The sequence below is a fragment of the Trachypithecus francoisi genome, unplaced genomic scaffold (assembly GCF_009764315.1).
Source record: "Trachypithecus francoisi isolate TF-2019V2 unplaced genomic scaffold, Tfra_2.0 Lachesis_group16, whole genome shotgun sequence".
Lineage (NCBI taxonomy): Eukaryota > Metazoa > Chordata > Mammalia > Primates > Cercopithecidae > Trachypithecus > Trachypithecus francoisi.
In genome coordinates this window covers 35,867,948-35,894,007 of record NW_022681461.1, presented here as the reverse complement: position 1 = coordinate 35,894,007, position 26,060 = coordinate 35,867,948, and the positions used below count along the sequence as shown (strand labels likewise).

Sequence of the window (26,060 nt, the reverse complement as noted above, 5' to 3'; positions counted from 1 at the left end):
GACCCTTGAATGGGATTAAAGGTGCTAGTGTCCTGCACAAAGGCCCTGGGAGGCCATGTGAGTGTGCTTATGGGAGAGTTTGGTGGGGAAAAAGAAAATGGAAACCAACAGACATTGCTTGAGGAAACCTTCACTTCATGACACCACATGGTCTGGGGACTGTGGTAAAGAAGGAACTGTATTTTGATAGACATGGATAAATAAATGTTCATCTATAAAGTATGGAGTTACCCAGAAGTTTCTGACAGTCCTGGAGAATGTGGGTATGAGCTCTGTTCTCTCCTCTGGCTAAATAAAGGGGACACTTAGTGCAGTGCTCTTAACTTTTAAAAAGTGTCAAAATACACATAGAAAATGATAATATTTTTATAGGCTGCTGAGGTAAACTGGAGCAGATTTAGGGACTACCTATATGGGACCTGGAAAAAAATAGTATACAAAATATTAAGGAGAATGTTAAATACTGAATTTGTACATGAACTTCTAAAGTAAATGATTTAGAAATATTGAATGAGAAACTTCAGTGTTTCTAAACTTCAGTGGGAATTTAGGACATTTATAGCAGGAATAATGCTTGAAATGGCAACTGCAATTCCAGGAAAAGTTTTTTTTTGTTTTTTTTTTCTGAGACAGCTGCTCTTGTTGCCCAGGCAAGAGTGCCCTGGCATGATCTCGGCTCACTGCAACCTCTGTCAGGGTTCAAGCGATTCTTGTGCCTCAGCCTCACAAGTAGCTGGGATTATGGGTGCACACCACCACAACTGACTAATTTTTCTAGTTTTAGTAAAGACAGGGTTTCGCCATGTTGGCCAGGCTGGTGTTGAACTCCTAACCTCAGGTGATCCGTCAACCTCTCAGCTTCCCAAAGTGCTGGGATTACAGGTATAAGCCACCACGCCTGGCCAAGTTTTTTTTTTTTTTAATGATGATCTCTTCACTTCCTGATAGTCATCATCAACTTGGAACCTTGTACAAGGATGTGATAAAATTTAAAACCATTGTAACTACTACTTAAAATGTATAAAGTGTTAGAATTACGTTTAAAAATACAATAGCTTTTTTCTTTAATGGTCAAAATGTTGAAATTTGGGGGGGAAATGTGTTTTTTCCCCAAAAGATAACATATTTTCACCAAAACTAATGACCATGGGATTCCAATCCATAGCAAGTATTTCAAAATAATGATGGTGTGCTAACTAGAGAATGCCTGTGCATTATTAGAACAGCTACCTTGTGCCACTTTGGATACTATTAGATGAGTACATCAGCTACAAATGGGCAGAAGTTTCTGGTACACATTAAAGACACAGACTTGGGACTGCTACCTGGAGTAGCACTTTCCACGGTCCTGTGTCACAGCTCCCTCCTCACTCCCACATCACTCCTGTAACCAGTCATACCTGTGATACTTGAATCATGAAGTGCTCTAGTATATTTCGGGACCCCTGATATATCAAAGGCAAAGCACTCCACAGTAGACTGCTGTTGACAGGCAGCGAGTACCAGATGTCCTTTGTGCTTTCTACCTGCAGACCAGATGGGATTAGGGATGGACCATCAATCCCCACTCTGCACAAACACCCCTTTGAGAATTCCCAGTGAAGGTTTCTTGCTGAGAGTAGTGCTTGACTCCAGGGCTTTGGCCACTCCATGGACCAAAGGGATTGATAGCTCCTGGCACACTTATACCCCAGTAGAAGCACATTCATTAGAGATCAGGAGGAAGAAAACTAGTCACCCACAATCTCAGCACCCAAAAGTTAAGCACTATTAACACTTAAACCTACTTCCTTTAAATTAAAAAAATTCACTTAAAAATATTGTAAACATATTTACACATAGTTGTGTATCTTTAGTTTTCACTTAACACTATAACATAATCATTTCTCTCATGCTATTGAAAATTTTTTGCCCTTTTTAAAATAGCTAAAAACCAGTTTGTCATCCTTAATATTTTCTAAAAGGAACCTTGGAGTGAGGAAAAATAATTGCATATTTAGATGTGGTAAGCAAAGGCAAATAGATCCCTATCACTATTGCCAGAGAATGTATGGTTCCCCTTACCTCTTTTCAGTGAAGGCCTTTTGGTGGTTTCTCTCCTAAAGTAACAGGCCTCCTTTTTTATCGTAAGGCCAGAGCGGAGCTTCATAAAGTACACGTGGCAAACTTCTTTGGCCTTCTGTTGGGATTCTAAACAATTGAAAAACTTGTGAGACTGTTTCATTCCATTCATCTTTATCCTTTTACAAATCCTGAGTGTAGCAGACCCAGAAAGCAAGTACTAGTTCACAGTATCTTATCAGAAACCCTTAGGTCAGCTGTGTTTCAAAATTCATAATTTTTTAGGTTTTAGGGTTGTAATAGAGAGCATATACTGTATATATGTAGCACCCCAGAAGAGAGGGGGGCAGCACCCCATAATCAAAATTAGTTAATTTTATGTTGAAACATAGGAAAATTTACACAAAGTGAAATAAAGACCTCATGTTAGTTCATATCAGGAGTTAACTAAGAAATGAGGTTAGGTCATATTTTGCTGTCAAATAAGTTCTGAAAAACTTTAGGTCTTTAGAAAAAAATTTTGGTTTTCAGAATTCCATATGAGGGAGTGTGAACCTATATCCAACATATATCAACCTTTGCCTAATTGAGGGGGATCTTTTACTCATATGAAATGTGCGGCCGGGCGCGGTGGCTCAAGCCTGTAATCCCAGCACTTTGGGAGGCCGAGACGGGCGGATCACGAGGTCAGGAGATCGAGACCATCCTGGCGAACACAGTGAAACCCCGTCTCTACTAAAAATACAAAAAACTAGCCGGGCGAGGTGGCGGGCGCCTGTAGTCCCAGCTTCTCGGGAGGCTGAGGCAGGAGAATGGCGTAAACCCGGGAGGCGGAGCTTGCAGTGAGCTGAGATCCGGCCACTGCACTCCAGCCTGGGCGACAGAGCGAGACTCCGTCTCAACAAAAAAAAAAAAAAAAAAAAAAAAAAAAAAAAAAAAAAGAAATGTGCAATCTTTTCTCCTTATCTAGAATACACTTTTAATAATTTTGGGGGGGGCCGGGCGCGGTGGCTCAAGCCTGTAATCCCAGCACTTTGGGAGGCCGAGACGGGCGGATCACGAGGTCAGGAGATCGAGACCATCCTGGCTAACACGGTGAAACCCCGTCTCTACTAAAAAAATACAAAAAAATTAGCCGGGCGAGGTGGCGGGCGCCTGTAGTCCCAGCTGCTCGGGAGGCTGAGACAGGAGAATGGCGTAAACCCGGGAGGCGGAGCTTGCAGTGAGCTGAGATCCGGCCACAGCACTCCAGCTTGGGCGGCAGAGCGAGACTCCGTCTCAAAAAAAAAAAAAAAAAAAAAAAAAAAAATAATAATAATAATAATTTTGGGGGGATTGCTGAAGTCTACGAAGGTTATTGATATTAAAATAACTACTGTTTACTAAGTGTCTACAGTGAGCCAAACACCATGCTAATGATTTTACATATGTCTCCATTTAATTCTTCATAATAATCTTGCAAGGTAGGCATTATTGACCCCATTTTACAGATGATAATCTGAGGCTCTCAGGAGTCAGTCATGACACTTGCCCAAGATTACAGGGCTGGCGAGAAGTTGTGATTGAATTGTGTCTAAAATCAAACCTATTCTTTCCATTACCATCCACTTACCGTCATCTAAGAAAATGCTACACTACAATTTGAGGGACTAACAAAATGCAAATTCAAATTAAATCAGTGGAAGTAAAAAAGTTAATTGATTATTCAGTAATTATTTCATTTTGCTAAAGAAAAATCTAAGTCTCAAAAGGAAAATTGAATTTGCTACTTGGAAAATCATAAAAAATCTTTCAGAATCAAGTAGAAAAGAAAATTATAACACATGAGTCACAGGACCTCAATTTTTAACATTATATAGTAAATGAATTATCAAGCAATTTACACAGTAAAGTCAAATTTCAATTAGTCACAGTAATTCAGAAAATAAAATAATTATTTGTGACTTTGGGAATCATTTTATGAATTAAAAAAATTATCCAGAGGATTTGCCTTCCTAAAATAATGCTTTTCAAAGATAAGTGGAAAAGCTTTTATTAGTTGTTATTTTGAATTAATCCACATCTTGCCTCCAATTCAGAGTAGGTACCTTTAACTATCTTCAACTGATTTAACAAGGGAAGACCACTGAATTATATTCACACCCACTCTGGAACTCTTTGCCATTGATTCTCAATTCAGAAATATCAACTGTGGTATCTTGTATTTATATTTTAGTGCTTTTACACTTACAAAGATAATTTATAAAGAAAACTAGTGCTAGAGCCAGCATTGTACTTATTCTCCTAGCAAGTAATTTAATGCAGTACTTTACTGACCCTTGTATTAATTCGTTTTCTGCTACTATCACAGAATACCATAAACTTGGTAATTTATAAAGGAAAAAAATTTGTTGGCCAGGTGCTGTGACTCACACCTGTAATCTCAGCAATTTGGGAGGCTGAGGCGAGAAAATCGCTTGAGACTAGGTGTTCAAGACCAGCCTGGGCAACACAGTAAGACCCTGTCTCTACAAAAAATTAAAAAAAAAAATAGCTGGGCATGGTGGCCTGCTTCTGTAGTCTCAGCAACTTGGGAGGCTGAGACCAAAAGATTGCTTGAGCCTGGGAGTTTGAGGCTGTAGTGAGCTATAATCATGCGATGGCACTCCAGCCTGGGTGACAGAGTGCAACCCTGTCTCTAAAAAGAGAAAAAACAGAGAGAAAATTATTTATTACACTTCTGGAGGCAGGCAAATCCAAGAATATTGTACAGGCATCTGGTGAGGATCATCTGATGGTGGAAGGCAGCAGTGAGTACATGAGTCAGAGAGGAAATCCGGCGAACTCACTTTTATAACAAACCCAGTCTCTTGATAACCAAACCACTCCCATGATAACAGCAGTAATCTGTTCATGATAGTGGAGTTCTCATGACCTAATTACATCTTAAAGATCCGATCTCTCCAGAGGTTGCAGTGAGCCGAGATAGTACCACTGCACTCCAGACTGGCGACAGAATGAGACTCTGTCTCAAAAAAAAAAAAAAAAGAAAAGAAAAGAAAAAAAGATCTGACCTCTCAACATTGTTACAATGGTGATTAAATTTTAACATGAGTTTTGGTGGAAACATGCAAACCATAGCAACTATACCACATTGTCTTTTCAAAGCTAAAAGGCATAATATGATAACTGAAAGAATGCTCACTCCTTATATTCTTTATATTTTAGTCAGCATCACATGGGAACATGATAGGCATGCCTAATACTGAGTGTGGGCTCTGGGGGAACAGGATATCAGTCTGGGTAGTTAAAAGTGAGGATCACAATACTGAGGAAGTACTGAAGATGTAGAAGACTTTAGGAGATAAGAAGAGAGTTAAAGATACAGGTGTGAGGGCTAGCATCTATTGGACAAGCACTGCTTACAGTTCAAGGATGGGGGTTACTACATTTGAAGTATTGAAAACACTTTGCATCAGGAGAATTTTGAAGAACATATGCTTTGGTGTTTTGGGAAGCTGAAAGTGTGAGGTTTGTGTTCTGGAGAGGAAAGTGTAAAGCTGGCATAGACATGTGGACTTTGCAGGAAAGAGCATTCCACTGGGGTCAAAGAGCCAGCTCTAATGTATATAAGGGCTGTTACCACTTTCTATGTTTCTATCCTGCCTGCTCCCTGAGGGCAATAGCTTAGTATGAATTTTAAGAAAATTCCCATAGCTAATTTCATCATAACAGCAGCATAAATCCCTCAGGAATTTCTGGTGAGTAAATAGGAAGGATCCTGGAAATCTTTCTATAATTCTGCCACTCAGAGAACAAGACTATGGCTGATAGAAACCACAGAGGTGAAGCACTCCATCTTTCATTTCTTCCCCAAGCACGGATTTTACCAAGGTGTCTTCTTACTGCTTACTACCCTTTACCTGTCTGTGGCAATGGACTCTCGGGACTACTTATTTCTTTGAACCCCTCTTTCCTTATGCCATGTCACCAGTTTCCCTCGGTTCTTCTTGTTTCTCTCTGACTAGTGCACCTTGTCTCTTTGTTAGTTATCCCTCTTCTGTCTGCTCATAAATGTTGGTGTTTCTCAGGGTTTTGACTTTTTCTTCTTCTCTCACTCTAAACTTTCCTCCTGGGAAATCATGCTTGCTTCAATGACTTCAATCACCTTTTTAGAGGCTGATGACTCCCCAGACTGTAACTCTATCTTTGGTCTTTTTCCTGAGCTTTCTATCTGTTGTTCTTTCTCCACAAGTCATTTTGACCCAGCTACTTTAAAGCATCGCTGTCTCTTTCTGTGTATATCTTCTGAATTCTGGATATCTCTACCTGGGTGACCTACAGCTACCTTAAACTAAGATTCACTGGTCTTAGTCTCTTTTCTGCTGCCATAACAGAATACCATGGACTGAGTAATTTATAAAGAAAAGAGTTTTATTTGGTGTCTGGTTCTGGACATTGGGAAGTCCAAGATTGAGGGACTGTAGCTGATGAGGTCCTTCTTGCTGTGTCGTCACATAGTGGAAGGCATCACATGGTGAGAGTGCACTTGAGGCAAAGAAAGGATGGGGACTGAACTTCATCATTTTTATCAGAAACCCAATCCTGCAGTAACTAACCCATTCCCGTGACAATGGCATTAATCCATTAATGAAGGCAAAGCCCTTATAATCTAATCACCTCTTAAAGGTCCCACCTGTCTTCTTCTCCTTTTTTAATTTTTTTTGTTTTTATTTTTTGAGATGGAACCTTGCTCTGCTGACAGACTGGAGTACAGTGGTGCAATCTTGGCTCACTGCAACCTCTGCCTCCTAGGTTCCAGCGATTCTCCTGCCTCAGCCTCCCGAGTAGCTGGGACTACAGGGGTGTGCCACCATGCCCAGCTAATTTTTATATTTTTAGTAGAGACGGGGTTTCATCATGTTGGCAAGGATGGTCTCAACCTCTTGACCTTGTGATCCACCCGCTTTGGCCTCCCAAAGTGCTGGGATTACAGGCATAAACCACCGCACCCGGCCGGTTCCACCTCTTAATACTATCACAATGGTAATTAAATTTCTACATGAGTTTTGGAGGGGACATTCAAACCATGGCAGTATTTACAATAAAAAATTTCTTTTTCTTTTTCTACCCCCAATATATTTCTCCTGAATTGCCTATCTTGAGAAATAGTAGAGCTATCTATCATTATCCACCCATTTCTTTCTTCTTTTTTTTTTTTGGAGATGGAGTCTCGCTCTGTCGCCCAGACTGGAGTGCAGTGGCACGATCTCGGCTCACTGCAAGCTCCTTCCTCCCGAGTAGCTGGGACTACAGGCACCTGCCACCCTGCCTGGCTAATTTTTTGTATTTTTAGTAGAGACGCTGTTTCACCGTGTTAGCCAGGATCGTCTCGATCTCCTGACTTTGTGATCCGCCTGCCTTGGCCTCTCAAAGTGCTGGGATTATAGGCGTGAGCCACCACGCCTGGCCTCTACCTAATTCTTTAATAAAAAAAGCTGAGGATCATTTATTTTTCCTTCTTTCCATTCTTACAATTCATTCAATCTGTCATTAAGTCTTTTTGATTTCACCTTCTGAATATATCTGAAATCTAATCTGTCCTCTCTATTCTGTTGTCTTAGGTCACGCCTTCATCATTAGTCCCTTAGATTAATGCAGTAGACCTCTAACCAGTTTCTGTTTCTACTCTTGCCTCCTCACTTTATCATCACACTTCACCAATGTGATATCTGTAAAGTAAAAATATTTTATCATTCCTCAGTTCAACATTTTCAATGATTCCCTACTGTCTACAGGATAAAGTCAAATCTCCTTTACTGTAACAGAAGATCTTCTATGGATAGACTCAAACTAAAGAGGTTGGTCTCAGTTCTAGCTAACTATTGCCATACAACATATGGACCCAGTGTTTCTAGATCTTTGGATTTTTTAGAGAAACTATACACATTTAGATTTTCATTAAAAATATCCTATTTTTAAAAAATTGACTCAATTAGAAAATATCAGTAACACTGTTCAGTCCTAATAAAATACTCCTCCTGGATGGATCTATCCCAAGGCTCCCATATTGTGACCTCTGGCTAGATCCATGAATGAAGACGGCTGGATTTTTAGGGAAGAGAAAGTGTTGACAGATGTGGGGGAGAGAAAGTAGGAGAAGAGAAAAACCTGACCCTGGAAAGTAGCTTCCTGGAAACTGGGAAGGGAAGGGTTGTGAGAGAGGCTTTCCTCCAGGCCACGAAGTCCTGTACCCTGTTGACATTAGAGGCAAAATGCCGTGGGGGTGACCATAATGTGGGACTGATTGTGGGGACACCTGCAGTGGTTGGCTACTAAGTTTTGTGGCATTGTGAACTGTGACTTGTGTCAGATCCTGGTAGCTAAAGAGAAGAGAAGGAATTAAATGTGCTTTCTTGCCTTGTTTCTTGGGATCTTAGAGAAGAAGCTTATTTAGAAAAACAAGGTATGACATATCTTGCATTTTGAGTTGAGAAGCAGTTTACACCTGTCACATACCCCAGGGATATCTGTCAGATTTTTCACCAGGATTGTTTAAACAATCACAGTTTTAGTGCAGTAGCTCTATCCCACTTGCCCCCATCTGTGAGTTTACTTTCCATGATTTCAGTTGCCTACAGTGAAATACAGTAAGATATTTTGAGAGAGAGAGAGAGAGAGCACAGACATTCACATTGTTTTCATTATGGTATGTTGTTCTAATTGCTCTACTTTTTTATTAGTTATTGTTAATTTCTTATTGTGCCTAACTTATAAATTAAACATTATCATGGGTATGTATCTGTAGGAAAAAACATAGTATATGTAGGGTTAGGTACTATCCATTGTTTAGGTATCTGTTGGGTGTCTTGGTACATATTCCCTGCAATCCAAAATTGGTTGGTAGAAGTACCTACTGTCAGTACCATCAGTAGATTTACTTATCACATGGTAAGTGGAATGTCACTCAGGGCACAGGTAAATTATTTGTAGGACTTTTCTTATCAAAGATCATTAAAATTTAGGCCTAAATGAAAGCCTTGCTCCAAAGACATTCCAAAAAGATCAAAAGGCACAAAAGTTTTAGTTTGGGAAGAATGTGTGGCCAATAGTGTGGTGATATTACAAAACAATGAATTCGAAACTATTATAGATTGGGCATCTCGAGGTCAATCCCACCACAATTGCACGGACAAACTCAATCGTGTCCCAGTGCACAAGTGAGTCCAGCTATTGATAGTGACTTAACAGAAAGTTTAAATGAACATAAGCACAAAAAATTAGTCTTTTTACCCTTGGGAATGGGGAGAAAAAGGAATCTCTACTCCAAGACCAAAAATAATAAGTCCTGTTTCTGGCCCTGAACATCCAGAATTATGGAGGCGTACTATGGCCTCATACCGCATTAGAATTTGGTCTGGAAATCAAGCTGTAGAAACAAGAGATCAAGAGATCGTAAGCCATTTTATACTATCGACCTAAATTCCAGTCTAACTGTTCCTTTGCAAAGTTGTATAAAGCCCCCTTATATTCTAGTTCTAGGAAATATAGTTATTAAACCAGACTTCCAAACTACAACCTGTGAAAATTGCAGATTGTTTACTTGCATTGATTCCACTTTCAATTGGCAACACTGTATTCTGCTAATTAGAGCAAGAGAAGGCATTGGCAACACTGTATTCTGCTAATGAGAGCAAGAGAAGGCATGTGGATTCCTGTGTCCATGGACCAACCGTGGGAGGCCTTGACATCCATCCATATTTTACTGAAGTATTGAAAGCCATTTTAAATAGATCCAAAAGAATCATTTTTACTTTAATTTCAATGATTATGGGATTAATTGCAGCCACAGCTACGGCCACTGTGGCAGGAGTTGCATTGCACTCTTCTGTTAAGACAGTAAACTTTGTTAATGACTGGCAAAAGAATTCTACAAGATTGTGGAATTCACAATCTGGTATTGATCAAAAATTGGCAAATCAAATTAATGATCTTAGATAAACTGCCATTTGGATGGGAGATAGGCTCATGAGCTTAGAACATCATTTCCAGTTACAGTGTGACTGGAATATGTCAGATTTTTGTATTACACCCCGAGTTTATAATGAGTCTGAGCATTACTGGGACATGGTTAGATGCCATCTACAGAGAAGAGAACAAATTTTTGAAGCATCAAAAGCCCATTTAAATTTGGTACCAGGAACTGAGACAATCGCGGGAGTTGCTGATGGCCTCTCAAATCTTAACCCTGTCACTTGGGTTAAGACCATCGAAAGTACTACTATTATAAATTTCATATTAATCCTTGTGTGCCTGTTCTGTCTGTTGTTAGTCTGCAGGTGTACTTAGCAGCTCCGAAGAGACAGCAACCATCAAGAATGGGCCATGATGACGATAGCGGTTTTGTCGAAAAGAAAAGGGGGAAATGTGGGGAAAAGAAAGAGATATCAGACTGTTACTGTGTCTATGTAGAAAGAAGTAGACATAAAAGACTCCATTTTGTTCTGTACTAAGAGAAATTCTTCTGCCTTGAGATGCTGTTAATCTGTAACCCTAGCCCCAACCCTGTGCTGGCAGAGACATGTGCTGTGTTGACTCAAGGTTTAATGGATTTAGGGCTGTGCAGGATGTGCTTTGTTAAAACAGTGCTTGAAGGCAGTATGCTTGGCAAAAGTCATCAGGCCGCAGGGACCTCTGCCTAGGAAAGCCATGTATTGTCCAAGGTTTCTCCCCATGTGATAGCCTGAGATATGGCCTCATGGGAAGGGAAAGACCTGACCATCCCCCAGCCCGACACCCGTAAAGGGTCTGTGCTGAGGAGGATGAGTGAAAGAGGAAAGCCGCTTTGCAGTTGAGAGAAGAGGAAGGCATCTGTCTCCTGCTTGTCCCTGGGAATGGAATGTCTCGGTGTAAAACCTGATTGTACATTTTATTTATTGAGATAAGAGAAAACCGCCTTATGGCTAGTGGTAAGACATGCTGGTGGCAATACTGCTCTTTAATACACCGAGATGTTTGTGTAAAGTCAAACATAAATCTGGCCTACCTGCACATCAAGGCATAGCACCTATTCTTAAACTTATTTATGACAGAGAGATCTTTGCTCACATGTTTTCCTGCTGACCCTTTCCCCACCATTACCCTATAGTCCTGCCACATTCCCCTCTGTGAGATGGTAGAGATAGTGATCAATAAATACTGAGGGAACTCAGAGACCAGTGCTGGCACGGGTCCTCTGTATGCTGAGCGCTGGTCCCCTGGGCCCACTGTTCTTTCTCCATACTTTGTCTCCGTGTCTTATTTCTTTTCTCAGTCTCTTGTCCCACCTGATGAAAAATACCCACAGGTGTGGAGGGGCTGGCTCCCTTCATGTTTCATTTGGTGAATCTCATTTCATCTGAAATAGACAATGCTGATGGTAGTTCTGTTTAGAAATAACTCCAAGAACAGTTTTTATATTCTGGTTTTGCATTGAAAATCAGATTTGCTTCTGCCTCAAAGAGATGTTTATGTAAAATTAAATAAGGACTGGCAGCAAGCTGCACTTTTTTTTTCTAAATGGGAAAAGGGTTAAATTACCCAGGTTCAGGTATATTTTTATGGCAACACAAATTGACCAAGATCATTATTCAAATATCTTCATCTGTTATTCTCTTCTTCATCAGTAGTTGCAACTTAAGACCACATGCCTGATACCACCAAAGGTCTTAATGAATATTTGTTGAATAAAAGTGGACCTGCTTAAAATTTTTCTAGTTTATCAAGGAAAAGGTTTTGGGGGTTTGGCGGCAGGACGTGTGTGGAGCAAGAAATGGTTGATATAAAAGGCTATAACTAAGTGTATCACTATTCACAGGTTCAGATTATCTCAGCTATTCCTGCCCGATGATGATGTATCAAATATGCCAAAGTTGGCTATATATGGTCTGTTCAAAACCAGTCTGCTGTATTATATCCTTATGTGCCTTTTTATTTCAGTTCTTCTATTCTTAGTAGATTTTGATAAGATAGCATGTATAAACATTGGAGTAGTAAATATTTGATAACAGATAAAAATGTGTGTGAAACATTCAGAGACACTTAAGTGCTTACTTCCCAGCTTGAAACACAAGGCTTTGCTTGCTGTGTTCTTCTGCTTTGTTGTGGAAATTTTGTTGGTTGAGTACTTCATTTTTGGCTTCATTTTTCAGGCTTCTATTGGATTAAAATATAATATTAGTTCATTTGTCTCAACTTAAAAACAAATAGGAACAACTGTGGCTAGCTTACTACCAAATTGGTAACATAACCATATAGAGGAAATAATTATTTCAGTAAAGGTTGAACATAGTATTCTAACTATGCATTCATACTAGGATAAGGTACTCTGCACTGTATAATGACGCTTTGGTCAATGGACTGCATATACAGTGGTGGTCTCACAAGATTATAATGGAGCTGATAAATTCTTATCACCTAGTGGTGTTGTAGTCATTGTAACATCCTAGAACAATTCATTACTTGCGTGTTTGTGGTGATGGTGATGTAAACAAACCCACTGCACTGCCAGTTGTATAAAAGTGTAGCACGTACAATCATGCGTAGTATATAATACTTGATAACAAATGACTATGTTACGGGTTTATGTATTTGCTATACTATACTTTTTATCATTATTGTAGATTGTGTTCCTTCTACTTATAAAAAAATAAATTAATTGTAAAGCAGCCTCCTGCAGGTCTGTCAAAAAGGTATTCCAGAGGAAGACATTGTTATAGGAAATGACAGCTCCATGCATGTTATTGCCCCTGAAGAACTTCCAGTAGGACAAGATATGGAAGCGAAAGACAGTGATATTAATGATCCTGACCCTGTGTAGACCTAGACTAGGGTGTGTGTGTTTGTGTCTTAGATTTTAAGGAAAAAGCATAAAAAGTAAAAAATTAAAATTAAAAATTTCAAAAATGGAAAAAAGCCTATAGAAGAAGGGTATAAAGGAAGACATTTTTGTACAGCTGTACAATGTGTTTTAAGCTAAGTGTTATTATAAGAGTCAAAACATTAAAAAAATTAAAAGTTTATAAAGTAAAAAAGTTGTAGTAAGCAAGATTAATTTATTATGGAAAAAAGGAAACAATTTCAAATAAATTTAGCTTAACCTAAGTGTACAGTGGTCATAAAGTTGATAGTCGTGCTCAGTAATGACCTAGGCCTTCACATTGACTCACTACTTACTCATTGACTCACCTAGACTAATTTTCCATCCTGCAAGCTCCATTCATGGTTAAGTGCCCAATACAAGTGTACCATGTTTTAATCTTCATACCATATTTTTACTTTACTTTTTCTGTGTTTAAATATGTTTAGATACACAAATACTGCTGTGTTAGAATTGACATTTTATAATCTATTCTCCCTGAAGCCTGCAACCTGAAGGCGTCCTCTGCAAATAAGAACTTTGGTTTCCACAATCCTTTATTTTAACCCAGACATTCCTTTTTATTGATCCCAGTTGACTGTAGCCTTTTATCCCTTACCCATCTCCCAGCTGAACCCCTCCATCCCCTGCTTCAAGTTATCCCACCTTTCTGGACCAAATGAATGTATTTCTTAAATGTATTTGATTGAAGTCTCATGTCTCCCTAAAATGCATAAAACCAAGCTGCACACCGACCACTTTGAGTACATGTTCTCAGGATCTCCTGAGGGCTTTGTCACAGGCCATGGTCATTCATATTTGGCTCAGAATAAATCTCTTCAAATATTTTACAAAGTTTGACTCTTTTTGTAGACAGTGGAAATATTGGTACTGCAATTCTGAGACTGTTTTGTTATACTTTAGTATAGAGGAAATAAGTAGATATATTATGTTACATGGTTTTGACTGTAGGGGAAAGGAGATACAAACATAAAAGAAGTCATGAGAAAACCTATGGAATGTTAAATTTGAGTCAGCAATATCAGTGTGCCCATGTCTTAGTTTCTTAATACTTTCTGCACTGAAAGGAACAGCGGCTCCAGATCTGGAGCTGTAAAATAGTGGTGAACATGGAACATCTTGTTGTGCCACAAAGCAGGGTCACTAAAAAACTAGTGAGGTTGTGTCAGAAGCATATACACAAACCACCAGGAAAAATCTCCTGCTGGCCAAACTTGATACAATTTAAGGATCAAAAAGAATAATGGTGGTAATTGACCATAAAGCATTTAAAGAAACCCAGAAGTTCATAGCATTTCTCAGGAACTGAATGAATAGGGAGGGGTCTAGTCATTACAGAAGGAATGATAGCATTGAAACTGGCCTCATTGTCTGGGGTGCCACCCGGAGTTCTTGGTCTCATGACTGAGGAAATCAAGGAAGGTGGACACACCAAGGGTGGGATTAGAGCATAAGTTTAATAAACGAAAGAAGGAGACAAAGCTCTCTGCTGCGGAGAGGGGTCCTGAGTAAGGGTTGCTGTTCTATAGTGGAATACAACGGTTTTTATAAACGAACTAGTGGGGAAGGGGTGCTTTATTTACATAAGGTGTGAAAAACTGGTTAGGTCTAGGTGTGTCATTTGCAGAAGGCATGAATTCCTGACAACAACCCCCACCCTGTCCTTCCAGTGTGTATGTGGGCTCGTAGCCTAAGTTACTTCATGTTGTTTAACTTTCCTTACTTCACATGTGTTGGGGGTAGAATCCTCCATTGTGGACATGCCTAGCTCAGTGTAACTCCTCTTCTCTGTGTAGCTACAGGCATGTTCCAAGCATGCCCTCCTGAGCAAGCTTCCTTTTTTGAATATATCCAAAGAAGGAAAGGAATGTGTTCACTGAGGCCAACTGAATATATATGAAATTACACAGAAGGTACTCTTTTGTACTGGAGCTTGCTTCCTTATCTATGTTTGTGGCTTGATCTATTTGCCTAGCTGGTTTCTTCTTTCTTTCTGTCTCAGAATCAGACAAATCACCATCTTGCAACCTCCAATTTAATACTTGATTCAAGCAAGGGACATCAATTGATATGAAACCTTGATGATCAAGCTGGGTCACTGTATCATACTGAAAAAATATGGAGTTCTGTATCATAAATTGAAGAAAACTCCATATTCTCAGTATGGTTCTGCAATCTGGCTTCAGCATTAGGGTATGACACTGTGCTGTGGTTTGTGGAGGGAGCAGGACTTCTTCTCCAGTCTTAAACTCTCTGACATTGCCTGCAATTCTATCAATAATTATTGCTTCTTCTTTTTAAGTATTGGCCTCTTGTTTTGCTACACTACAAACCAAACAAACAAACCAAATTATGCCAGCAGTGGTTACAACGTAAATCCCTTACAAACTTCATATGAACAATCTCTTCTAGCAGTTAAAAGAAGAGCATTGAGTTCTTGGGTTAGAGGACTCATTAGAAGGTAAACTTTATGCACCCTTGTTTTGTTCCTGGACAAACTTGTGGAGGCTGAAACTCCAAATGATCTTGTCTAGGTAGAACTGCTATAACCTTATGTGCATGCTACCTATTTACATCCAGTCCCATGGGCAAAATCCTCGATCGTCAGCCAGTTAAAGACTACCTATTCTGCCCCTCAGTCTTGCCATGGGAGTAAGTGTTGTGCTCACACAGCTTGAAGACTTCACATCAAACCTTATTTTCTTCCTCTGATTCTCCCACCTTTGTTGGTCAAGAATGCTTAGAAACAGAGGATCTTACATATCATTTTACTGAGCCCCTAACTTTACAGATGAGTAGACTGAAACTCTAAAGATTAAGTGCCTTGCCCAGGATTATGAAACAGAACCAGGAACAGAATCTAGCCTCCTGACTTCCATCTTGATGCCAGTACTTCCCCATCCTGTCTGCCTCTGTTCTTTCTCCCTTTCCTCCTCAAAATAGGAAGAAAATAATCAGAACTGGGAATTTAACTCTAAACACTCAGCCTTTCTTATACACAAAGCAGTTGTCCAACTTCTTGGAAATAATAAGTTTCTGAATATGGTTGTTAATTTGTAATCACACATTTGGAATAATAAGATAGGGAATCCAATTGTAGTTACATTTTAAGTTGTACATAAAATAATTTAAATAGTAACCTGCACACAGTAGATAATGAAGTAACACTTTACTAACATAAAAACTGCATTGCCATGATGTTGTTTGTTTTCTCTTCTACCCAAGGATACTTACATCCGAGAAAAAACAATTCCTGGTCATTAAAGAAAGTTACTTTTTCTTTTGTTATAATCTTAGAATATTTTAATAAAAATAAGTTACATTTTCTGGCTGGGTGCGGTGGCTCAAGCCTGTAATCCTAGCACTTGGGGAGGCTGAGATGGGCGGATCACGAGGTCAGGAGATCGAGACCATCCTGGCTAACATGGTGAAACCCTGTCTCTACTAAAAAAAATACAAAAAAACTAGCTGGGCGAGGTGGCAGGCGCCTGTAGTCCCAGCTACTCGGGAGGCTGAGGCAGGAGAATGGTGTAAACCCGGGAGGCGGAGCTTGCAGTGAGCTGAGATCTGGCCACTGCACTCCAGCCTGGGCGACAGAGCAAGACTCCATCTCAAAAAAAAAAAAAAAATTAAAAATAAAAATGTTACATTTTCAAATAAATATGGGAAACATTCCAATCTACGTTCTATCTCTAGGAGAGTCAGACTCATGTTAGCATAGAAAAGGTGTTGATAGTCCTTTATTGAAGAATCATGGGTACCTTTGTTTAACTATTGTTTTCAGTAGTTATTTGATCTCATAACCTTTTTCTCCCCTCTAATCACCGTCATGGACTAGTTTGAGAGAATGCACTTGGAAGAACTTTGCCATAAACCAGTATTGGCTTGCATAATTGAGCAAGATAGAGAAGCTGAAAATACTACATTTACAATGGAGTCATTGACACAGAGAAAGTCAACACCCTTTATAGAACCGCATGATAAGTCAAAAGCATAGTATTTTCAAATCCTATTCTGAAAAAGTATTTTCTTCAAATAACCTGCAAATTCTTTGCCTTGATCACTGTTTTCACCATTTTTTTCCAGACTAAAATTTACTCATTACTCTTCTATTTTTATGACAGAAATATTTTAGAACATATGGAAATGGAAACATCACTGGTTCTTTTTTGCTGCTATTCCCAGTGATATACAGCAAATATCCCTGCACACTGATTATGATACTCACCTAAGTTATAAAGTGCTTGTCTCAGATGATGTGGTTTCCTGTAGTCAGCAATTGTAGTATTTAAGGCAGTTACATCCCAGTACTACTTATATAGACACACACATGGATTAAGCAACATTGGATGACAGCATTTGATGTATGAGGCAATGCAGATGGAGTTACTTAAATGCATTAGAACATGTGGGAGCTTATCTTTTTCCTACCATCAGATCCTAAACAGAGATTATTTTAGCTGCAGCACTTTCATTTTATTTTATTTTATTTTTGAGACAGAGTCTCGTTCTGCTGCCCAGGCTGGAAATGTGTAAATGAGAGGAAAGTGTATGTGTGGTAGACCCTGACATTCTTTTTTCTGTGTAAAAAATTAGGGGGACAGTTCCAAGATGGCCAAATAGGAACAGCTCTAGGCTACAGTTCCCAGCATGAGCAATGCAGAAGATGAGTGATTTCTGCATTTCCAACTGAGGTACCAGGTTCATCTCACTGGGGTGTGTCGGACAGTGTGTGCCAGACAGTGGGTGCAGCCCACCAAGCGAGAGCCAAAGCAGGGCAAGGCATCGCCTCACCCGGGAAGTGCAAGCAGTAAGGGAATTACCTTTCCTAGTCAAGGGAAACCATAACACACAGCACCTGGAAAATTGGGTCACTCACACCCTAATACTGTGCTTTTCCAAGGGTTTTAGCAAATGGCACACCAGGAGATTATATCCCGCGCCTGGCTCAGAAGGTCCCACGCCCACGGGGCCTCCCTCATTGCTAGCACAGCAGTCTGAGATCTAACTGCAAGGCTGCAGTGAGGCAGGGGGAGGGGTGCCCGCCATTGCTGAGGCTTGAGTAGATAAAGCCACCAGGAAGCTCCAACTGTGTGGAGCCCACTGCAGCTCAAGGAGGCCTGTCTGCCTCTGTAGACTCCACCTCTGGGGTCAGGGCATAGCCAAACAAAAAGCAGCAGAAACCTCTGCAGATTTAAATGTCCTTGTCTGACAGCTTTGAAGAGAGTAGTGGTTCTCCCAGCACGGAGTTTGAGATCTGAGAACGGACAGACTGTCTCTTCAAGTGGGTCCCTGACCCCCAAGTAGCCTAACAGGGAGGCACCCACCAGTAGGGGCAGGCTGACACCTGACACGGCCAGGTACCCCTCTGAGACAAAGCTTCCAGAGGAACCATCAGGCAGCAACAATTGCTGTTCAGCAATATTCACTCTTCTGCAACCTCCACTGCTGATACCCAGGCAAACAGGGTCTGAGTGGACCTCCAGCAAACTCCAGAAGACCTGCAGCTGAGGGTTCTGACTGTTAGAAGGAAAACTAACAAACAGAAAGGACATCCACACCAAAACCCCACCTGTACATCACCATCATCAAAGACCAAAGGTAGATAAAACCACAAAGATGGGGAAAAAACAGAGCAGAAAAGCTGAAAATTCTAAAATTCAGAGTGCCTCTTTGCCTCCAAAGGAATGCAGCTCCTTGCCAGCAGTGGAACAAAGCTGGACAGAGAATGACTTTGATGAGTTGAGAGAAGAAGGCTTCAGACGATCAAACTTCTCCGAGCTAAAAGAGGAAGTTCAAACCCATCGCAGAGAAGCTAAAAACCTTGAAAACAGATTAGATGAATGGCTGACTAGAATAACCAATGTAGACAAGTCCTTAAATGACCCGATAGAGCTGAAAACCATGGCACGAGAACTACATGACAAATGCACAAGCTTCAGTAACTGATTCGATCAACTGGAAGAAAGGATATCAGTGATTGGAGATCAAATGAATGAAATGAAGCAGAAGAGAAGTTTTGAGAAAAAAGAGTAAAAAGAAATGAACAAAGGCTTCAAGAAATATGGCACTATGTGAAAAAATCTGCATCTGATCGGTGTACCTGAAAGTGACAAGGAGAATGGAACCAAGTCAGAAAACACTCTGCAGGATATTATCCAGAAGAACTTCTGCAACCTAGCAAGGCAGGCTAACATTCAACTTCAGGAAATACAGAGAATGCCACAAAGATACTCATCGAGAAGAGCAACTCCAAGATACATAATTGTCAGATTCACCAAAGTTGAAATGAAGGAAAAAATGTTAAGGGTAGCCAGAGAGAAAGATCGGGTTACCCACAAAGGGAAGCACATCAGACTAACAGCAGATCTCTCGGCAGAAACTCTACAAGCCAGAAGAGAGTGGGGGCCAATATTCAACATTCTTAAAGAAAAGAATTTTCAACCCAAAATTTCATATCCAGCCAAACTAAGCTTGATAAGTGAAGGAGAAATAAAATCCTTTACAGACAAGCAAATGCTGAGAGATTTTGTCACTACCAGGCCTGCCCTACAAGAACTCCTGAAGGAAGCACTAAACATGGAAAGGAACAACCGGTACCACCCACTGCAAAAACATGCCAAAATGTAAAGACCATCAATGCTAGGAAGAAACTGCATCAACTAACGAGCAAAATAACCAGCTAACATCATAATGACAGGCTCAAATTCACACTTAACAATATTAACCTTAAATGTAAATGGGCTAAATGCTCCAATTAAAAGACACAGACTGGCAAATGGAATAAAGAATCAAGACCCATCAGTGTGCTGTATTCAGGAGACCAGTGAGAACAAAGATGCAACGTACCAAAATCTCTGGGACACATTTAAAACAGTGTGTAGAGGGAGATGTATAGCACTAAATGCCCACAAGAGAAAGCAGGAAATACCTAAAATTGACACCCTAACATCATAATAAAAGAACTAGAGTAGCAAGAGCAAACACATTCAAAAACTAGCAGAAAGCAAGAAATAACTAAGATCAGAGCAGAACTGAAGGAGATAGAAACACAAAAGACCCTCCAAAAAATCAATGAATCCAGGAGCTGGTTTTTTGAAAAGATCAACAAAATTGATAGACTGCTAGCAAAACTAATAAAGAAGAAAAGAGAGAAGAATCAAATAGATGCAATAAAAGATGATAAAGGGGATATCACTACCAACCCCACAGAAATACAAACTACCATCAGAGAATACTATAAACACCTCTACGCAAATAAACTAGAAAACCTAGAAGAATGGATAAATTCCTGGACACATACACCCTCACAAGACTAAACCATGAAAAATTTGAATCTCTGAATAGACCAATAACAGGCTCTGAAATTGAAGGAACAATTAATGTCCTACCAACCAAAAAAAGTCCAGGACCAGACATATTCACAGCCGAATTCTACCAGAGGTGCAAAGATGAGCTGGTACCATTCCTTCTGAAGTTATTCCAATCAAAAAGAGGGAATCCTCCCTAACTCATTTTATGAGGCCAGCATCATCCTGAGACCTGATCCTGGCAGAGACACAACAAAAAAAGAGAATTTTAGACCAATATCCCTGATGAACATGGATGCAAAAATCCTCAATAAAATATTGGCAAACCAAATCTAGCAGCACATCAAAAAGCTTACCCACCATGATCAAGTTAGCTTCATCCCTGGGATGCAAGGCTGGTTCAACATACACAAATCAATAAATGTCATCCAGCATATAAACAGAACCAAAGACAAAAACCACATGATTATCTCAATAGATGCCGAAAAGGCCTTTGACAAAATTCAACAGCCCTTCATGCTAAACACTCTCAATAAATTCGGTATTGATGGAACGTACCTCAAAATAATAAGAGCTATATATGACAACCCACAGCCAATATCATACCAAACAGGCAAAAACTGGAAGCATTCCCTTTGAAAACTGGCACAAGATAGGGATGCCCTATCTCACCACTCCTATTCAACATAGTGTTGGAAGTTCTGGCCAGGGCAATCAGGCAAGAGAAAGAAATAAAGGGTATTCGATTAGGAAAAGAGGAAGTCAAATTGTCCCTGTTTGCAGATGACATGATTGTATATTTAGAAAACCCCATCATCTCAGCCCAAAATCTCCTTAAGCTGATAAAGAACTTCAGCAAAGTCTCAGGACACAAAATCAATGTACAAAAATTGCAAGCATTCTTACACACCAATAACAGACAAACAGAGTGCCAAATCATGACTGAACTCCCATTCACAATTGCTTCAAAGAGAATAAGATACCTAGGAGTCCAACTTACAAGGGATGTGAAGGACCTCTTCAAGAACTACAAACCACTGCCCCCAAAAATAAAAGAGGACACAAACAAATGGAAGAACATTCCTTGCCCATGGATAGGAAGAATCAATATTGTGAAAATGGCCATACTGCCCAAGGTAATTTATAGATTCAATGCCATCCCCATTAAGCTACCAATGACTTTTTCACAGAATTGGAAAAAACTACTTTAAAGTTCATATGGAACCAAAAAAAGAGCCCGCATTGCCAAGACAATCCTAAGCAAAAAGAACAAAGCTGGACGCATCATGCTACCTGAATTCAAACTCTACTACAAGGCTACAGTAACCAAAACAGCATGGTACTAGTATCAAAACGGAGATATAGACCAATGGAACAGAACAGAGCCCTCAGAAACAATACCACACATCTACAACCATCTGATCTTTGACAAATCTGTCAAAAACAAGAAATGGGGAAAGGATTCCTTATTTAATAAATGGTGCTGGGAAAACTGGCTAGCCATATGTAGAAAGCTGAAACTGGATCCCTTCCTTACACCTTATACAAAAATTAATTCAAGATGGATTAAAGACTTAAATGTTAGACCTAAAACCACAAAAACCCTAGAAGAAAACCTAGGCAATACCATTCAGGACATAGGCATGGGCAAGGACTTCATGTCTAAAACACCAAAAGCAATGGCAAAAAAGCCAAAATTGACAAATGGGATCTAATTAAACTAAAGAGCTTCTGCACAGCAAAAGAAACTACCTTCAGAGTGAACAGGTAACCTACAGAATGGGAGAAAATTTTTGCAATCTACTCATCTGACAAAGGGCTAATATCCAGAACCTACAGAGAACTCAAACAAATTTACAAGAAAAAAACAACCCGGTAAAAAAGTGGGTGAAGGATATAAACAGACACTTCTCAAAAGAAGACATTTATGCAGCCAGTAGACACATGAAAAAATGCTCATCATCACTCGCCATCAGAGAAATGCAAATCAAAACCACAATGAGATACCATCTCACACCAGTTAGAATGGCAATCATTAAAAAGTCAGGAAACAACAGGTGCTGGAGAGGAGGTGGAGAAATGGGAACACTTTTACACTGTTAGTGGGACTGTAAACTAGTTAAACCATTGTGGAAGACAGTGTGGCAATTACTCAAGGATCTAGAACTAGAAATACCATTTGACTGAGCCATACCATTACTTGGTGTATACCCAAAGGATTATAAATCATGCTGCTGTAAAGACACATGCACACGTATGTTTATTGCAGCACTATTCACAATAGCAAAGACTTGGAACCAACCCAAATGTTCATCAGTGACAGACTGGATTAAGAAAATGTGGCACATATACACCATGGAATACTGTGCAGCCATAAAAAAGGATGAGTTCATGTCCTTTGTAGGGACGTGGATGCAGCTGGAAACCATCATTCTCAGCAAACTATCGCAAGAACAGAAAACCAAACACCGCATGTTCTCACTCATAGGTGGGAATTGAACAATGAGAACACTTGGACACAGGAAGGGGAACATCACACACTGGGGCCTGTCGTGGGGTGGAGAGAAGGGGAAGGGATAGCATTAGGAGATATACCTAATGTAAATGACAAGTTAATGGGTGCAGCCCACCAACGTGGCACATGTATACATATGTAGCAAACCTGCACGTTGTACACGTGTACCCTAGAACTTGAAGTATAATTATAAAATAAAATGATAGGAGAAAAAAATTATACACATCTCTTTTGTTTAAAAAATAGAATCATACTGCAAATATATTATAAGCTGTTTTTTCCATTTTTCAATTGATACTATATCATAAATATTTTCACATATTAGAAACATTCTTTTACAAGTAACATTATACATATTCAATCATAGAAATAGATCTTAACCAGTCTTTTATTGATTAATTGTTTTTGTTATCTAATATTGTTTCCAGATTTTGTTTTTGTTTTCTAATATTGCCAGTGTTGCAACTGAGAGTTGTGTGTGTGTGTGTGTGTGTGTGTGTGTGTGTGTATGGGTTTATGGGTGTGAGTGGGTAGGTGTTGTGATTCTTTGAAAATATTTATAAGTTCATTGGTAGCATAAACTCCTAGTAGTGGAATTGCTGAATCAGAGAGTACATGTATCTTATAGCTTGACAGATACTAATTAGTTGACTTCCAAAAGCTTGTGTTTACAGTTTTGTCAACAATCCTGGGGAGTGCCCTTTTCTCCATCCTTCTAGAAACAATGAGTGTCATTACCTTTGAAATGTTTGACTTTCTAAATAGTGTAAAATATCTTATAGTTTTGAATTTTATTCCTTTATTTTGTAAGATTATCTTTAAAAAAAGTGTATTGTCAATTTCTATAAATTATTGATTTTTAAGGACTCTATCTAAACTAAGAAATTAGACCCTTGTCTGTGATATGTGTTACAACTTTTTCCCCTGTGTCATTTATGTTTAGATTTTGGTAGTGGCATTTTTTGGTCATATGTAAGTTTTCAAATATTATGTGGTAAAATATAACCAGTATTTTCTTTGAGAACTTCTGGTTTTGTGTTCTGCTTCAAAATACCTTTACTCTTCCAAGATTATAAATAAATTTACTTATGATATTATCTAAAACTTTATTGTTTAATACTTTATACATAAATCTTTGATTGACTCACTATTACTTTTGGTATAAAGAATAAGTTAGGGCTGGGTGTGTGTCTCATGCCTGTAATCTCAGTGCATTGGGAGGCCTAAGCAGGAGGACCACTTGAGACCAGGAGTTCAAGACCAGCCTAGGCAACATAAAGAGACCCTGTCTCTACAGAAAAAAATATTTAAAAAATTAGCTGGACTTGGTGGTGTGCATGTGCAGTCTTAGCTACTTGGGAGACTGAGGTGGGAAGATTACCTGAGCCCAGGAGTTTAAAGTTGTAGTGAGCTCTGATAGCACTATACTCCAGTCTGGACCACAGAGTGAGACTCTTATCTCCAAAAATGAAAAAAATAAAGATAATGAAAAAAGAATACGTTTGGGATTTTTTTTCCTTCCAAATACATACCCCAACTACATTTGAAATTCAATTCAGACAAAGTGAAGTTTCACATGTTATTTTGGGACCAGTATGCAGAGGGCTATGAATGCTACAATAAGGAGTTTGAATTTTATCCTACGGGCAACACGAATCTTTTGAAAGTCTCTAAAGCAAATGAGAAACATCATCTAGAGAGTGTTTTATGAATATAATTTTATGTCTGTGTGAAGCACCATCTGAAGGAAGGAAAGAAGGGAGAGGGAGGCGAAATGAATGAATAGTTAGGAGGCCAATTAAAATATCCCAGGCAAAAAGCAGTGAGGACCTAGTGAGGGCAATGTTAATGGGACTAACGAGGAGGGGATGGAATGATGAGTGCTACATATACTTCATAGAGTCCTTGCAGGTTGGTGTGAGTAAGAGCCCCAGAGATTTCTGTTCTAGTTCCACTAAGTCATGCAGTTACCGGGTGGCTGAGTCAGGATTAAAACCCAAGTCTCACTCCCATTTTAGGGGCATATCTGCCACAATACTTCTTCAGCTCTTTCTGGATGTGGGTGTACCTGCTCTGGACTGGGGAAGAGGGGAAACAGGGTGGTGAAGGGAAGTGAACATAATTCTAGCGGTTAATAATGGGAAACTCAGGTGGGGAGTTCAGTGACAGGGATGGTGAATGAGTTTGGTGTGGGGCAGATGGAGTTTGAGATACTTGAGGAACAGTTATATGGAGATTTCAGCAGGGAGTTGGAACTAGGTGGCCAGAGGCCAAAATTAGCCGTGTGGATTTGGTCTTCATTTGTGAAGGCATGATAGTTGATTGTGTGGGAGTGAATGAGGTTGTCTTGGCTGAGTGTGGAGCAGGAAGAGAAAGCTCTGGGAAGATAAAACTCTGGGATGTCTAACATGTAAGGGGAAAGAGGAGAAACGAAGTTAGTAAGAAGACCAGGCAGAGAAGCAGAAAAAACAAGAGTTCATGTTATGAAGGCTAAGAGAGAACACTGTCTCAAAAAGCAGGAACAGTTGGTAATGAGTACTATAGAGACTTGGTTGGAGATTAAGAGACATTGGAGGAGTCATTTAAGTATGGTGAGATTCTCAAAACAACTGCACTGGACTGCACAGAGCGGAGAAGGAGGAAGTACGAGATTTCCAAGAGGTATAATACAGTAATGAAAGGGAACAAGGAAAGAAAGAATGGTATCTTTACATAGTAGTGTGGAGAAGGGAAGACGCTACTTACTAGCTAGGTGACTTTGGGCAAGTTACTTGATGTCTCTGAAGCCTCAGTTTCTTAATAATAATGATAATTTTCATAATAATAACTGTTATATTACCCATAATAATTTCATAATAATTTTAACTCATTAGGTTGTTGTGAGAATTAAATGAGAAGATATATTTTCAGCACTTAGCACAGTAGCTGGTACACAGTAGAAACTCAATCTGTTTATTATTATTATTGTCATTAATATTGAGGTTTATATTGGGATGTGATAGACTCTTGAGTATGCTTCAATGCAGAAAGAAAGTAGCCAATGAAAAGAGGAAAATTTATATAATATTTCCAGAGGAGACAGAGAAGAGAGGGGGAAAGAACACGAGTGGAAGGATCAGCTTGGAAAGGAAGAGGCACACTTCTTCCTGCAGGAGAGGAGGAACTAGTGAGAGAATGAGAGAAGATGTGAGGTTTTAAGGTCTAGGGACATGAACTTAAGGGTCTTATAAAATGGCTTCAATCTTTGTAATGTAGGTTCTGAAAGAGTTACAGAGAT

At 39.5% G+C, this 26,060-nt stretch overlaps 1 protein-coding gene across 6 annotated transcripts in view; it reads right to left on the bottom strand.

Moving 5' to 3' along the window:
- The window catches only part of IL33 (interleukin 33), a 49,145-nt gene that overhangs the window by 5,301 nt on the left and 17,784 nt on the right, over positions 1-26,060 (bottom strand). For 5 of the 6 annotated variants that reach the window (XM_033237297.1, XM_033237299.1, XM_033237295.1 and 2 more), the window contains exons 2-4: positions 12,133-12,234; positions 2,065-2,190; positions 1,401-1,526 (exon numbers count right to left, since the gene is read on the bottom strand). In XM_033237297.1, coding sequence (XP_033093188.1) covers positions 1,401-1,526; positions 2,065-2,190; positions 12,133-12,223 — 343 coding nt within the window. In that variant the 5' untranslated portion in view covers positions 12,224-12,234. Of the gene's footprint in view, positions 1-1,400; positions 1,527-2,064; positions 2,191-12,132; positions 12,235-17,186; positions 17,267-26,060 lie in introns of those variants that run through there. The other variant, XM_033237296.1, reaches the window with a different exon arrangement.